At 43.9% G+C, this 15,738-nt stretch overlaps 1 protein-coding gene and 1 long non-coding RNA gene across 4 annotated transcripts; both read right to left on the reverse strand.

Annotated features, from left to right (window-relative positions):
* Nucleotide 1: 1 nt before the first annotated feature.
* LOC117144494 (J domain-containing protein) lies at nucleotides 2–10,142 on the reverse strand. 2 transcript variants are annotated; one of them, XM_033309680.1, is made up of 5 exons: nucleotides 10,046–10,142; nucleotides 9,215–9,347; nucleotides 6,191–6,292; nucleotides 2,533–2,688; nucleotides 2–1,491 (listed from the first exon to the last, which is right to left on the reverse strand). In XM_033309680.1, exons 2-5 carry the CDS (start codon nucleotides 9,299–9,301, stop codon nucleotides 1,249–1,251), a joined length of 588 nt encoding a protein of 195 aa, XP_033165571.1. In that variant the 5' UTR covers nucleotides 9,302–9,347; nucleotides 10,046–10,142; the 3' UTR covers nucleotides 2–1,248. The 2 variants fall into 2 exon arrangements, with proteins under 2 accessions (XP_033165571.1, XP_033165572.1); XM_033309681.1 differs by having other exon boundaries at nucleotides 2,572–2,688; nucleotides 10,046–10,141.
* Nucleotides 10,143–11,385: 1,243 nt separating this feature from the next.
* LOC117145801 lies at nucleotides 11,386–15,704 on the reverse strand. Of its 2 annotated transcripts, none has more exons than XR_004459733.1 (3): nucleotides 14,696–15,014; nucleotides 13,182–13,986; nucleotides 11,386–11,559 (listed from the first exon to the last, which is right to left on the reverse strand). It is a non-coding gene; the product is annotated as an uncharacterized LOC117145801 (long non-coding RNA). The 2 variants fall into 2 exon arrangements; XR_004459732.1 differs by lacking the exon at nucleotides 11,386–11,559 and adding an exon at nucleotides 15,112–15,704 and having other exon boundaries at nucleotides 13,238–13,986; nucleotides 14,696–14,983.
* Between the last annotated feature and the right edge of the window lie 34 nt (nucleotides 15,705–15,738).

A 15,738-nucleotide genomic window follows, 5' to 3' on the forward strand; every position in this document is an offset into this window, starting at 1 on the left:
GTTCCGCCAGGAGTGGGAACCCCTTTCAAAAATTGGATTTATTTGTGATCTGTTCGCTCGCTGCGTGTAACATTCGCCAGCTAAGTTAGAACCAACACTAATTAATGTGTAATTGCTAGTACTAGCTGGAGCCCCGCCCACCGCCCCTTCTAAGGGGTCGGGGGTCGCGGGGTCACGCCTTTGGCTTGCAGCTGTTCCTTCCTTTCTGTTCCGATCTGATCTGGGTCTGGTCTGCTCTATCCGCAATATGTGTGTATTTGAATAAATTCAATAGAGTATGTCTTAAAACAATCTTCATATGTAGTTGTATAAGTAATGCATTTAAATCCAGCAACAACATTTATGTAGTAATTATTTCTCTGCGCTGCGCATAATAGTACAATAATAATGACAATAATCTCTGCTATATGTATAAGTTGAAAAGTTCACCGCTCTATCCATCAAAACATTTATATAAATTCTCTGCACTTTTTTTGTTTGATTTTTCTTTGATATTTTGTCACATTTTTTTGTTGATTTTCTGCGAAAATGATTTTTCAGGTAGGGAAAACAGTTCAGTGGAGCTTTTCGCAATGTTGCATTTAAAAAGGACACCGAGTGAGATTTACTTTTTTTGACTATGCAAATGTGTCATGTGTATAAAGGTTTAAATTCGCTTTACCATGTCTTTCAATATGTTCTCATTTTCTGGCTCGTGGTGGGTGAGTCGCTAGACTGTCACTAGTTTAGTAATAGTTTAGTTTCAGTTACAGCGTTAGCATTAGCTTTAGTTTAGTTTTGTTTGCTGCCAAGGGATTGTCTTGGGGGTACATTCATGGTACTTGAAACATCGATATACAAATACACTGATTACATAAATATATATAGTATATGGTGTGTATATTCATATGCATGACTGCGATAAAATTTGACTAATTACTTCAACTTAAAATTCTTGCCGCTCCGCCTGGGATTTTTCATCGGGGGAGTTTATTGAAATTACAGTTTCTTTCACTTAAATATATGTTAGTTAATTACCATTTTTCTATATATTTTTTGTACACCTATAAACATCTATATAAGAGTATCTGTGCTCTGTGGTTCGCAACGCTTAAGTTACACATCGATAATAAACTTTGTTTCCCTTTCAGAATATTTTGATATAATTGCATAACTTTCGGGCTAGACACCCAACTCCTCCTGCTCGCTCTTCGGTTTGACTTGAAATATTTTTTAAATTGAAACTTCTATCTGTGGCCGACGCTCCTCTTAGATCTCGTAGTTGCGGAACTTGTTGGCCACATCGGTGTTCTCGCCGCCCCACTCGCCCTTCCGACTACCGTAGTACAAGGCCGCCCCGCCCTCCGAGGCCCGCCGGTGGGCGGGGTTGGGGGAGGCTGCGGTCAGGCCACCGCTGCTGCATCCTGCCCCGGATCCAGGTCCCTGGGCAGCTGCTCCGCCGGTCTCGGGCAGCATGCGATCCTTGGTCTTGGGGGTGACCCAGTGCATGGACTTTTGTTTGGATGTTTGTTTTGGTTGGCGGAGCGTGGGAGGGTGGGAAAAGCATTTAATTAGATAAAATTCCCGCGGTTCCGGTCGAGGACCAAGGCACTTTGGTTCGGTGCATTGGTCCTCCGTTGCTTCGCATGCAAGCACACACACGGGTACACACAGAGTTGGATGAAGAGGCACATTCAAGATAGGTTTGCATTCGGTGGATTTCATTGGGCACTCAAGAGCGGGACACAGAGAAAAAGGGATGGAAGAGGGGGTTCTATTTGGCTATTGTACACATTTATCACATGGAACACCGACAAGTGAGGAATAAAGTTCCGGAGTTGGAGAGCTACTGGCAGCTTGGGAATTGGTAATACCAAACGAAAAATACAACAATAATAATAATGGTGTTTCCCAAGAAAAAAGTTCCAAGGCATGAAAGTCCTTAAGGATATTAGAAGACACAATGACAAATTTTAATTATAAGACAAAAGTCGAAACAAAGGAACACCTTCCTTCTTCGTAATGAACTACCTTGAATGAAATTTGTATTGTTTATTTTTCCCCCTTGGATTTTATAGAATCCAAGGGACTGTTCTGTTCCCGTTTTTGCTAGGTGTCCGAGCTGAAAATTAGAATTGCAAATGCGGATTTGGGGCCCAAAAGCCCCACCGCCTTTCCAGAGCCGGACAATGTCAGCCGCTGATGGATGACGACAATTTCCGCTTCGCTCGGCAGCGGAAATTACCATAGAGCCTTGTGGGCGGGAAAGTGGGTGGCTTTCGGGCGGGTAATGAATAATCGCGTTAATTGTGCTACAGCAAAAATGAACTCCGGCTTGGCTTACAAATTTCATTACGAGCGCGGCAAACAAACCAATGAAAAGAAATTTAAAAACAAGGCCAAGCGTTGACGCAGTGCAGCGGGACACAAGGACGGCTCTAAGGGATCGGGGCTGCCGCCGTGCCAAAGAGAGGAAGTGAGAGGGCAGACAGAGTGGGGGAGACGGGGCGACTACTTCTCTGGATCGCTGAGTTCCTGGCCCATATCGCATACCTCTTTATCCACTTTCTCGGCAATCGTGTATCTTCTCACCTGACCGACATGCTCCTTCATGCCCAGCCACTGTTTGTAGCTCATCGAGATGCCGCTGTTGCGCCACTTGTCGTAGATGGCCCTCTTTTCGGGATCGCACAAGGTTTCCTTGGCTTCCTGCGAAACAAAAAGAAGTCATTTTAATCGGACTTTTATTGCAGAGTCACGTCCCTGAGCAATCAAATCCATAAATGGGGTACATTTTTTGTTTGATTGGTAAAACAATCCAGCAACGCAGGAATTCATCAAGACCACTATTATTCTCAATATCTTGTAAAGCAAAATCCAAATGACCTTGTCTTTGGTATTTCATTGGAATTTGTTGTTCACAAAGTTTGAAATTTCCTTACATGAATAATCTGCCGCACAGATTTACAAAAATTTCTCATTTTGCAGCAGACACTGTGTGCGGAAAGCCCAGCTTTAACGTATTTTCCTCAAAAATGAACATGAAAGGGGCACCAGCACAACACACAACATCCACGCCCCCTACGAATCTGATCGCCCCCTGAAAGTCAGGATTCGGATTTGCTCAAGTGCAAAATCAACAGCTGCCCAGGTTTCGGGTGCCAACCCCCAAGTTCCCAAGTCTTATTTTCCGCCTTGATTGGGCCTCCTGCATGTTAATCAATTTCATATGCCCCACTATAGCACACTTATTGGCGCCTCACACACAGAGGACACACCCATGAAAGTGGGGAATACCCGCACTCACACACACACACACACTCTCATCTGCAGAGAGGCTTTCACATATTTGCACGCTCAAGTGATTTTGATAGCCTCGGCTGGGCCTCGATATGTATCTTGACTACTTTTACGACCAGACCCAACATACACCTATGGCCACAACGGTAGACACCGACACGCTCCAAGGGTGTTGAATACACACAAAAGGGTACACGGAGAAAGTTATTGTATGAATTTACGTAATGAAATCACGTAAAAATATCTCGAAAAGTATGCCAATACATATCAATTTTCATAATTTGTACGGGCATTGAGGTATTCATGGTATTGTTGCATAGTTTTGGACACGTTTACAATGAAAGGCAATGTTTTCAAGATGACTTGAACACCCGTGTATATTTTTATCCTGTGCAGATACCCAGATAGACAGACATCCACTTACACACATGCTCAATTGAGGCTCTGAGATTTCATCGCTGGCCTGCTGTTTTATTGTTCCGGCGGCTTTAGGGCCCTGTTTACATGATAATCAATTATTTCACTACCCACTGATTATGTGGGTCAGCAAACAAGGTTTAAATCCTACCCCCTGCCCCTCCCACTGATCCAAAGGAGCTGGATAACCTGGAGGCGACTGGTTTGTTTGTCTTCAATTAGGGCAATCGTTTAGCTGTTTTTCATGGTAATCATTCGGGCCCTTTGAGAACGGCAATTAACAGTTCGGAAGCGGCTCATCTGCACATGACAAGAATCAGAACGCAGTTCTGATCCTGCGCCTTCATCCTTGCTGTCTTGTTTATCCTTTTTTTACTGTGGCATCTAACCGTATTGCTTGACGTTCCAAGGCATTTATCGGGACAGCTTGACAAGTGAAAATTGTGTTGTATGATAAGTTGTTAGGCGAATGCCACAAGCTGATGAAGTCCCGGCTTATTTGCATACTGCTCGGCGAAAAGCTGTGGAATTCGCCTAGGAACCCACGTCCCTGAAAATCTCAACATTTCATTTTAAACGCTCCATGGGCCCACCATATACGGTTTCTGTTTTATGGCCAGCCATAAAGGTAAGTCCTCCTGCATATCCTGACATATTTACGAGCTCCGCACACATGCACGTCCCATATTACGAGCCGTAAATTGTACGGCGCATTCCTTTTCCGCCGGACAGCGGCAGAGGAGCTTCCGAACAGCCATAAGTGTTATTACGACTCGGCAGGGAAATTGCCCAGTCCAGGGCGAACGGACCAAGGACCCTCATGAATATTGAAGGGCGAGGGGCTCGGGCTTCGCCTTAATTTGGTCCTTTGTTATTTCTGTGTGTTAAAACTTCGTGTTCGCCGGGGAATGGGAAAATAAAATACATCAGCAACCTGTAGGGAGCTACAATAAACTCAATTAGGAACTCAACCCACCTCCAAAGTTAACCGAAAGCACCCTATGCACATTGAAATGCAATTCCACGAATAGCTAATTTAAATGTCAAATTAGTTGCTTATTTGACTTTAATGCCAGAAAGCTGATTAAACTCACGTTACACCTAAGAACATTTACTTTGAAAAATGTAATATTTTCCGCTTTTAAAAAAGTGCAACCTTTTTACTTACTCCCAATTATTATAAATTCAGTTACATAATCTGACAAAATCTAATTTTATTTTCATATTTTCCACTCTATGAAAAGCTCATCATCCCCCATCAGAAAGCCTTGTTTTTACCTTAGGCATCCCGCTCTTTTCCCCTTGACATCAATTTAATTTCGTTTTTAGCCACACGTTAATGAGTTGTCAGGTTCCGACACGCCCTTTTCCTCCCCCCACCGTCCCTTTTGATCCTTTGATGAGGAAAATCAATAAACATTTTCAAAAAATATATTTCCTATGGGTAATTTATTTTATCTCATCGTTGCCGCCTTGTTTTTCTTTTGTAGCCTGGAAAATTCAATTTGAGGACGTGAGGGCTGCGTGTGTGTGCGAGTGTTTGTGCCACTGAATAGTGTGCCTGTGTGTAAGTGGGTTAAGTGCATGTGTGTGAGTTTGCGAGTGTGCGAGTGCAAAGGGCAGCCATTGTTTAATGCAGCTTAAAACTTTCACCAACTGACAGACACGATTTTGAATAGATGCGTTCGGTTGGAAGCTAATTAAGGAAACTATCAAGCGAAAACTACCAGTGGCTTTCCAGGAAAATGCCTCCCACAGACCCCAACAATTTATCAAGATCAGAAACAGAAAGTTCTCAACTAAACTCAACTAAAGGTTCGCCAACTTTCGCGGAGTTCAACTTTCACTCCGCTGTGCATTTCCATTTAAATCCGAACATAAAAAGAACGTGGCTGTCGTATTTTTAGTCCTGTCTATTAAATACTACCAATGCTTTAAACACTAAAGCGGTGTTGTCTTAAACATTGTTTTAAAATGCGTTAAAATATTTTCAGACAAATTAAACTCCAAAACTTTTAGGAAGACAACGGACTTCCGAGGTGAGAAAAGTACCTTCCCTTTCAAATATGGTTCAATTTAAAATGTAAATCCCTCATAATTCTCAAAAACCAAAAGCAATTCGTTTGGTTCGATTTCGATAATTGTCCCCTGAGCTCTCTCTCTCATATCAGAGATATATTTTGGATAAATTCCGCCCGGGGTATCCAAACACATTCGAAGTACTTCGCCTGCTGCCAGGATGCTTAAGCAGAGTAAGTATCAGGTTTAAACATCTTTTAATTTTAAGCTCGCTCCGGTAGCTTTCATCTCAACATGAACATATTGCCCCACAGGCTGTCAAATTCACAATCCACCCCAGTCGCCGCCCCCCGAAAGCAGCCACACGCCTGGAAACTTCATTAAATATGTAAAATTACGAAACGCTTGCCATTTTCTTTATTTCAGCCGCTTTCCCTTGGATCTCTTCCCGTGTTTTCTTTCGCCTCTCGCTTACCTTTAACTGCTGGAACTTGGCCTCCGCCTCCTTGTCGCCGGAGTTCTTGTCGGGATGGTACTGGAGGGCCAGGACTTTGTACTCGGCCTGGATCTGCTCGGGCTGCAAAGGAAAACGGAGAGGAAAGGGAAAATTAGTGGGGCAAGCTAAGTGAATTGCGACGATGTATTCCCTGCCATCCAAATTAACTAAGTATTTTGCGGCATACATTTTTAAAATGCCCTTTCCGGCAAACAAATTGTACATATTACACGTTACATAATGGCAGGGCAAACAAGGACACAAGTGATATGCGAACGTCTCCTGCGGCATTTAGATTTCCAAGGAGACCGCAGCTCAGGTAAGCTGTCACTGGCACACAAATCCCCCGCAAAAAGGGGGGATCAGAGCCCCTTTCCAGACCCGCAGCCATCCAACCACCGAATAGCGAAATAACAATAAGCAAACATTAAAACTTGACGAGCAAAAACGTTCGTGCACAGTTAAGCACCACTTAAAGTAATAGAAAAGCTGTCGCTCTTTGCCATTACTGCGGCGGGTTGGGAAAACTATGTACTGGCAGCAAGAAAAGCGGAAGGATTGCGGGCGGCGGCGAAAAACTTTGAGGGTTTGAAATGCTGCTGCCAAATAAATACTTTGGCAAAAGCTTTTGACACTTGGCGAACAATTGTTATTAATTAAGCCCAAGTGTCTTTCGGCCAAAAGCAACAAGTTGACAGCTACCAACGATGATCTGATACTCAATTTCCTCGGGACCTGAAGTAAAAATGATGACGATTATGATGCTCACAGTGCACTGTGCGCAAAACTAGGGATTCCTGGTGCTGAAAATGTGTACTAACTCATTCATCCAAACGCTGACAGAGTTTTCTTAAACTGTAATTCAAGTGCTGCCACTTCATTTATAGTAGCCGTAGCAGATGTGGCCAAAAAATACACACTTTCGCCCAGTGTTCACTGTACAAAGCTGCTTGTTTATTGTCTTGTAAATGGAAATGGCTTTTCGCGCACCATCGGACGGAGCACAAAGGACGAAGGCATCAGCACAGAAAAGAGATGAGAATGACCAGCATGGGTCCCTTTTTATTCCATTCGGTTTCGAGTCTATTGTTCGCGGGGGAAACGTCAAAAAGCAGCTGCCATAGAGCAAACATATTTAGGTCACCATGGTATTCGGAATATATATGTGTTCCTATGATGTTGACAGAATTGATGGTTTGCATTCGCCATAGATGTTTTCTCCTCCAGCAGCAGCAGGTGGATTACTTGCGTGCATTGCGCTCAGCCTCATTTGCTGTGACAACCAATGCTCTGCAACGGTGCGTATGATTAATTTCAGCGCAATTAATATTGCTCATACGCCAGCGAGTACGTGGCCGAGTCAGCCGCAGCCTTGGGCTTTCTATAATTAGACAAATGCAGTCTGTCTAAAGACTTTCGTTGAATCTCGAGCTGCTGCTTTGTAGACTGCTCCAATGGAATGCGATTCCCAGGGGAAGGTTCAGACACTTCGTACTTCACCTCGTATTACACAATCGAATGGCCCCAATTAATGCCTTACAAGCCAATAAATTGTCACCGCAATCAACCCAACCAATTTCAATTTCCACTTGATTAATTCCCCCATCAGATTGCACCCGGCCAATTAAAATGGCCAGAATCGCTTGCAGATCTCTTCTGCAAATTAGCCCAGAAAACATTTCAAGTTTGTGTAGCTCTGGTTAGAGGATTGTTTGGCTTGCGTATGCAAATTCCCACAGACTAATCTGCATGAGAATGGAATGGCTGCATTCTTAAGTGGGAAATGGGCGCCAAGTCGAGATAATTGTCGGGCAGTACAGATAGTAGCCGATAGAGATGGTTTGGCAAACAATGACAGAGGGTCAGGGGTCAGTGGCAAAATCTAGGGCTACGTGATAAGGGCCGGGCCATAATGCTTAGTGCCCCAGGTCCCTGGATTTTCTCCAAGCTCTCTACAAATATTTGATTTTGTTTACATGCTCAGCCAAATCGATTCCAGAACTCGGCTCCCGAAGCTCATGCATAATTCAAGAGATTCCATTCCCACTCAGCTTGATGCAATCGACAGCTAGCAAAAAGTGTGTGCTTCCCTGGCCTCAGTATTTTCTTGGCCAATAAATTTGATTAGAGCTGGCGTTCTTGCACCTTTCGCACCTTTCACATCAACTGATCCAGAAAATGTGACAGCTCAGGATGAATGTCAGGGCTCTGGAGTCGAGTCAGCCGATGGGTAAATGCCATTAAGCCGCCCGAGATTGCCTGCCAAAACCGAGCTCGTTAATTCTGTTCAGACAGGAGTTGGCACAGCCCACAATCGGGTGGCTTAGATGGGCTCTTAAGTCTGGTGAGGATGGTGAGCCCTGGGTTCTCGGGACCTGTGACTCAAGCTGCACTCGATGCTCGAACTGCATCTGCTGCGGCGGCGGATCAACGCCAATTCTGCCAATCTACGATGGCTGACTGAGTAATTGAAACTAATTCTCAAAGCAAACCTCTCGCCTTCGGGGTACACTGCAAGAAAATTGACGGCAAAATGCTGCGATAACTTTCCGATCTTTTGATACTCGCAGAGCTCACATTGGCATGCGGTAATACTTAATGGTGTATTGTTTTCATTGCCAAATGTACTTTTTCTCTCAGTGCTCAGTCGCCGCACGAATTGTATTTGATTTCATAGATGATTTCATGCGAAGGTTTCTATTGCCTGCACGAGCATTTAATAGGGAATTTGACTTTAAGGCTTATAAAAGCTATTAAATTAAGCCACCGCATCTCAAAACTGGTCCGAACTACGGGCCCCAATTCGATTAGTCGCACTTTTGAAAGCCACAATTCGATTAGTCCCTAATTAAATTCGAAGGAAAAGTTTGATGAGCCGAGCGAGCTTGGCAGCCCTGAATAGCAAAAGTTGGTGGAAACATTTTGAGGATAGCAGTTCACCGAAGTTGGGTGGTCAGATACATAGATAGAAAGTGGTGGCACGATAGGATAGTGGCAACTTACCGATGAGTTCTCATCGCAATGGAGCAGACCGTAGAAATCCTCGTTGGGACTGCGCTTGTAATTGATTATAGCATCAACGGCGCTCATTGCCTCAGTTATTCCTGGGATCGGTCGGGAATTTATATATGTTTTTCTGTATCGGAAGGAAGTAGCCCAAGTTCAGGGACGGCAATTAATGAAATGATTTTTTAAAGAAGATATAAAATTTGTTACTTAAACTTTAGCTTTAACAGTTCACAAAGAGTTTCGGGATTATTAATTCACTTTTGGTTAGACTATTTACACATATCATTGGTTATATTTTCCGGAAGGCTAAGAAATACTGGTAACTGAGATATTCAGTCTGAATCAAACAAACGAAGGCGATTGCGTGACCTTCGATTTGGAACAATTAGCAGCTAAAAATAAGTTAATCACAAATGCACAAAAACGAAATCGCCAAGTAATCAGCCGAAAGATCTGGTTTTGTTTTGGTTTTTGGTTTGGGTTTTTCGTTTGTTTAGCCTCGGTTGGTGGAAGCACTTTCACTTGTTGTTTTTCTAGAGCTTCAACTTTTAGTAAGCGGTGGGAAAAACGTTGTTTATTTATTGCAGCCCGCTCAAAATCAAATGCACTAAACACCAACTTGACTGGCACTAGAACACTCTCAGTTTTCGTGTTGTTTTTTTAAGTTACTCGGACTCCCACTCTCTGGGAATCAGCATATACAGAGGTGGTCAAAAGTATTTACACAACGAGCTTTTTTTTCAATTAGTTGACAATTGAAAAAAAAGCTCGTTGTGTAAATACTTTTGACCACCTCTGTATAATATATACTTCTTGGATATATACTTCGGGTTAAGCGGTGCTCACGATGTTTCTGGCAGCGCGTCGAAAGTCGAACTGATGGTTCGCCACATCACGAAACCCGCTTCGCTCGTTTTCCACTTCGGATTGGATTGGTGGAGCTTGGAGACGGGAGAAAGTTCTCTCTCGAAAGCGCCACAGCCTCCCAATCCCAGAACGAGCCGAGCTTTTCGAGCTTTGTAAGCGGGGTTTTGAAAATACGTGTTTCGTAGAACGGCGGGGGAATCCCACAAGGTGCTTTCGGGTTTACCTGTTGGCAGCGATGACTCACGAGTCTTGGGTACTGCGGAATCCCCTCAAGTAAGAGAAAATCAAGAATCCAGAATGTTGCATCTAAACTATTTAAACTGAATATAGGAATAATGTATGAAAATTAAAAATATGGTTTTTAGGCTGTGATATTTATAAATAGTTTTCTTTCGTTCGGTTAACATTCTCTTAAAATTAAAAATTGCACTTTAAGCACTAATGCTGTGTTGGCTGTTGGTTGCTGTCTTCACAAATGCACCCCGGCTAAAAGCCCATTGAAAAGCTTTCAAAATAGAGCTTCTGCTATAAAAAACATTCGTACCATAACTCAGCAATCCATGACCACTTGTTGCTCCAACGGGCTGAGCAAAACATGACCATCTTCCCACTGCAGAAAAAAGTTGGCTGATTTTGTTAAAGGGAAATTAATGTTCCACCCAAAAAAGAAAACTCATCAATCTGCGGCCAGCTGCTCGACAAAACTTTTCCCCAAATGAAGTCAAATCGAACTGCGGACGAATGCGAATCCGAACTGAAAATAACCGAACCAGAGCAGCATTGGTTTTCAAATTAAAAGAGCCAGCCGAGTGTGAAGCGAAAGTTTGCAGCAAACGGAAACGAAATTGAAAACTGTTGCATACTTCGGGGCGTAGCAGGACCTCAAAAAGGAGGCCTAGACCAAGCACCACCCCCTGGAGCACCCAGAAAAGCCGCACTGGGCGAAAAATGATTTCCGTTCATAAATCATCATAATGGCGAAGCAGGACCCGGCACATGTATTTCTGGCCAGAAAAACAGGTCCAGAACCAAATGAAGATGAAACCATTTGACCAGCCCACAACGGTGGGTTTTCCCGGAGGTCGAGTGGGGACTGGACTGCGGAAAAGTGCGCCCGTGCGTTGGTCCGTCACGCACACAGAGAAGAAGAGGCAACGGAAGCAGCAAATCGATTGGGGCAAAGTTGCCGACTGAAAGATATTCAGTAACTGCAATATTGAACATTTACCTTTAAAGTATATTGTTAAAGGTTTTTTAATATTAAGTGCTTATTCCTTTCAAAAATATTGGAGCACACACCTAATTCCTATAATAAATATTCTGATCCGACTTTACTTCAGAAAGAGTATACAAGTTTGAGTTTATGGATGCCTTTCGTTCCTGCCAGTGAATACCCCACTATTTCAGTTCCAACGTGTGCTCACACACACACACACACACGTGTTCTGTGCGTGTGACGTCAACAAATGGAGCTGGAACGAAATGAAACGTTTTAATTAGACAAAAGAGCAAGGCAACTATTTATTTCCATTTCTGCTTCGACTGTTCACTGTCCACAGCCCGCAGCAAGCTGCAGATACAGATACGACTACTGGCACAGATACAAATGCGGAATACATAGCAAATATCGCAGTGCAACCCACTCTTTTAGCTTGCGGCGTGCAGTTGATGATAAACCTTCTTGGCCAGAACAGTTGCAGCACGCTCCACTACCCTCTTTTGGGAGAAGCCACTCTAAGCTTTTTTTCAACTGGAAGAAATGAAATGGACATCTAAGGCTATATCCAACTAAATACAAGTTGTAAGATCTATATGCTTAAAACCAAAGCAAATGTTATAGAACTTGAACTGAGCTGTCAAGATATATTGCTTAAGCCATCTAATGCCTTGTTTTTTGCAGTGTTCCTTTGCGGGGAGTGTTGAGACCCACTTGGATTCCGATAAGCGAACATTTTCCGCAGCATGCTTGCGAGGGCAAACATTGGCAATGGCCAAAGAATTGCTGGGAAATTGCTCATTCGCCGGGTGTGCGGGGCAGACAATCCGGCCAGAGATTCTTCGCCACTGCAGATTTATGCATGCCAGTAGTAGTAGTTGCAGTAGTTGGCTACCAGATTAGAGACATTCCACTGCTTCCAGCCAAGCTGCACCTAAAAGTATGCTGTGCGAATCCCTACTGTTTGCAGTTTCCGTTTTAGTTTCCCCCGAATTGCATTCCCAACCCACCCATTACCCATCCACATCCAGCCATCCGGGTGTTTGTCTTTTTCTACACTTTCCGGCTGCTGCTGCTAACTGCATTTCGCTTCAGTTAAAAGGAAAATCGCAAGTCAAACAAGTCGAGTGCGGGCGGATCTGAACCTTACATCGGTCGATTGCCAGCTGCTGTTCCCCGATTTCCCGCAATTTCCCAGCCAGCCCTCCAACAGCTCAATTAATGGACGGCAGGCAATGGAAATTCTCCAGAAGTTGACAGAAATCGTTTTCGGGCCTTCCGCTTCTGCATGTCGAGACTGAAACTTTCTTCATTTCCCAGAATCATCTACACATGAATCGTGGCAAGGCATTTCCCTTGGTTTTATTTTCCCTCTAGGTCAGCGAGAGTCAACGACACTTGGCAAACGGGCCGCATTCAAAGAAAACTCAAGATAAAGGAGGGAAAAGCGCGGGATAGGAGGAGTACACAAAGAAAAATATATTCAAAATAGGCAATCAATTCAACACAGCAAACTGCTGAGTTGAATTGGATTTTGCGCTGTGCTATTTGAACTTTATATTATCCAGATAACCTATATATTCTATAATCTAATAACATTTGAGATATTCCTTTCTCACTGTGCTAAAGACAGGCAACGTTAGCTTGTTGGATTATAATAAAAAGCACTTCATTTACTTTGTGCAATTTACAACTGTGAAATAAACAGGGAAACACCAAGGCCAAGGAGCTCTGAAAAGTGGCTGGGAAAAGGCAACGTGGAGAGGTTCCTGTATATATGCCCGGAAAAAATGGAAGTGCGGTCACGCCTCGGCTGCACATGTCACCCCTTTGTATCTTGTAATGTGTATCTTTGCCGTCACCGCTTTGTTTTATTACCAGTTTGCCTCCATTCGGAGCAGTTCATCTCCATCCAGTTTGTTTTTCCTCGCCTCTGTTTGCCCTATAATTTATTTATGCATGTATTTTATTAAAGATTTCCATGGCGTCGTTCCGTTCTCATTCTCGTTGTCGTTATCGCCGCTGTCGTCATAGCAGGCCATCCCCAGTCACTTGTTGACAAAGAAATTACTTATTAATCATATTTGAGCGCTGATTTCTCGTCGCCAAAGGATCACGAGCAGCTGTGATGGGGAGCACATGTGCGTGCATCCACAGAGTGCTCCAAAAAGATAGGTCCTAAAACATACTCGAATAAAATTCATTAGAAGTGTGTCTTAATAAGTATCTCAAAATGGAATCACAAGAACAAGTTCCTAAAATGAGAATGTTGAATAAACCACGATCGTTTCATTTGACATATTTATCATTATCCTTATTTCCCTTGTAAATAATACTATTCAAAACCCATCCTATTTGCCTAACCCCCGCTGTACGTGTGTGGGGTCTGAGTGGCTTTTGATGTGTGTTATCTCATGTTATCCTTTGGCTTTCTCTGCCGTGGCTTGTCTGTCATCAGTGGGGCTTTCCACATGCAAACACACAGATGCAGAACAGGACCGTCGAGAGGGGAATACGAAGGAGTTGCTGCTCTATTTCGTGGCTCTATTCATTTCCCAGCGCCCTCAACTCCACCCTGCCCCTGATCCCATGCCACATAATTGCATTTGCTCATCAGAGACACATCCATTGGATGTATCTATATTCAGGCATTTGTCCGCATCATGTCGCTGCGTTTGCCGAGCTGAAAAGACATTTTCGAGAATTAATTTTAGAATATTCCGTCTTGCGTGTGCTTGGCGCTTTGTTTACACAGCGCTGCGGGGAAAAACCGGGGGTCCGTTCGAAACACTTGTCTTTCATATATCTTGTGCAGTCCGCGATGCGATACAGGAAGTCCGCACATCGCTGTCAAAACTAAAGCCCCCAAATGCCAGCAATTGAAAACGTTCGCTAATCAAAAATCTAAATCGGAATCAGCACAAAATCAGAAATCAGAAATCGGACGGAAGACAGAAGACAGAAGGTGAAATCACTTGAGATGGGCATCTTCCGACAGATGCCCCTGCCGCAAGGCACCATGTACAGGCCCCGCTGGCTGTGATGCACTGCCTCCACTCAAACGTCGAACGCTGACCACGCCAAAGGAAAAAGGAAAAAGCGAACGGAAAATAAAGGAAAAAGAAAAGCGCATGAAAAAGGAAAAGACGGCGTCAAATGCCGCCCGGCCAAATGGCCAGCCGGATCAGCCCAATGTATTCCACCCGATTCAGAGTTGTTTGCCCACAGAGGGTATCGATGGGATGTCTGGGCCTATGGGAAAACCCAGTGGAATAAGGGGGAAAAACAAGGGGTTATGGGTCCATTTAATTTAAGAAACAATAGATTAGGTAATACTATTTATAAACATTTTAGAAGGCCGCATACTTTTTATTGTAAAACTTTATCCTTACCATTAAAATTTTTTCTTTTTAAGTATTTCCAAGTCTGGAGATATCACTATCTTCATCCTTGGCTGCCTCTTTTTTCGGGCTATTGTTAAATCCACCCAAAATAGCTCCACGCACATTGACGAGAAGAGTGCGTGGGTCTTTGACGGGGAGTATGGAAAGTAGGGGGTATGCGGAGTAAGGGGAGTACCGACCATATGAGATGGCGAACGAGGAGTGTTGGCACTTCACGGCGGAGTTTCACATTTTGACGGGCCTCAGACGTCCGGCAGCCGCACTAATTGCATTCGCCTGGTCAAACGAAGAAATTGCAACAGGCGGACAATTAGCGAGCGAACTCATTCGCATTCACATTTCACATTTGCTCAAAGAAAGAACAGAAACACTGCACTGAAAAAAATTATTCCGTCACTACTTACTTTATTGCAAGTTGATCTGTTATAGAACACTGGAGTTCCATTTCGGAAGGAATAGGATACATGTAGGATCACAGCCATGTACTTATTTATAACATAAGAAATATAGTCAAAGTTAAACATTCTTGGTAGTTTTTACTCATTACACACAAAGCTTTCCAATTTCGTAGGATTTTCTCTCAGTGTAGAGGCACACAGTGTAGAAAAGATCGGAACGAAAGCAACAAAAGTTTTGAAACGCGACGAAGATCAACGTTCAAAATTGAGCAGACGTCAGCAGCGGCAGCAGATCGGCAGAGAACGGAGAGTGAGAGTGGAGGAGAGAGCGTGGAGAATTGCTCTCGCTCTCCCGAGAGCTGGGGGTCTCGGGCCGTCCCGCTCGCACCTGCGGCCTACCCATTGGGGGACTCTGCCCCACTAGACCCTCCGGAACTCAGGCCGTCTCGCTCTGCTCTCCGGCGTCGGTTCCGGTGGCAGACGGCAGAAGATTCTAACTAGAAGAATTAGAAGAAGCTAGGACGGAGGCAGCAAGTAGAAGACCCGTGATCGTGTAATTCGCCTCGTGTGCGTTCCGTTGTTCCGTAATTATTCCGGATTTGTTTTCGAAACAGGCTGAAGTGATGTGATGGG

Source organism: Drosophila mauritiana, chromosome 3R, assembly GCF_004382145.1.
Source record: "Drosophila mauritiana strain mau12 chromosome 3R, ASM438214v1, whole genome shotgun sequence".
Taxonomy (NCBI): domain Eukaryota; kingdom Metazoa; phylum Arthropoda; class Insecta; order Diptera; family Drosophilidae; genus Drosophila; species Drosophila mauritiana.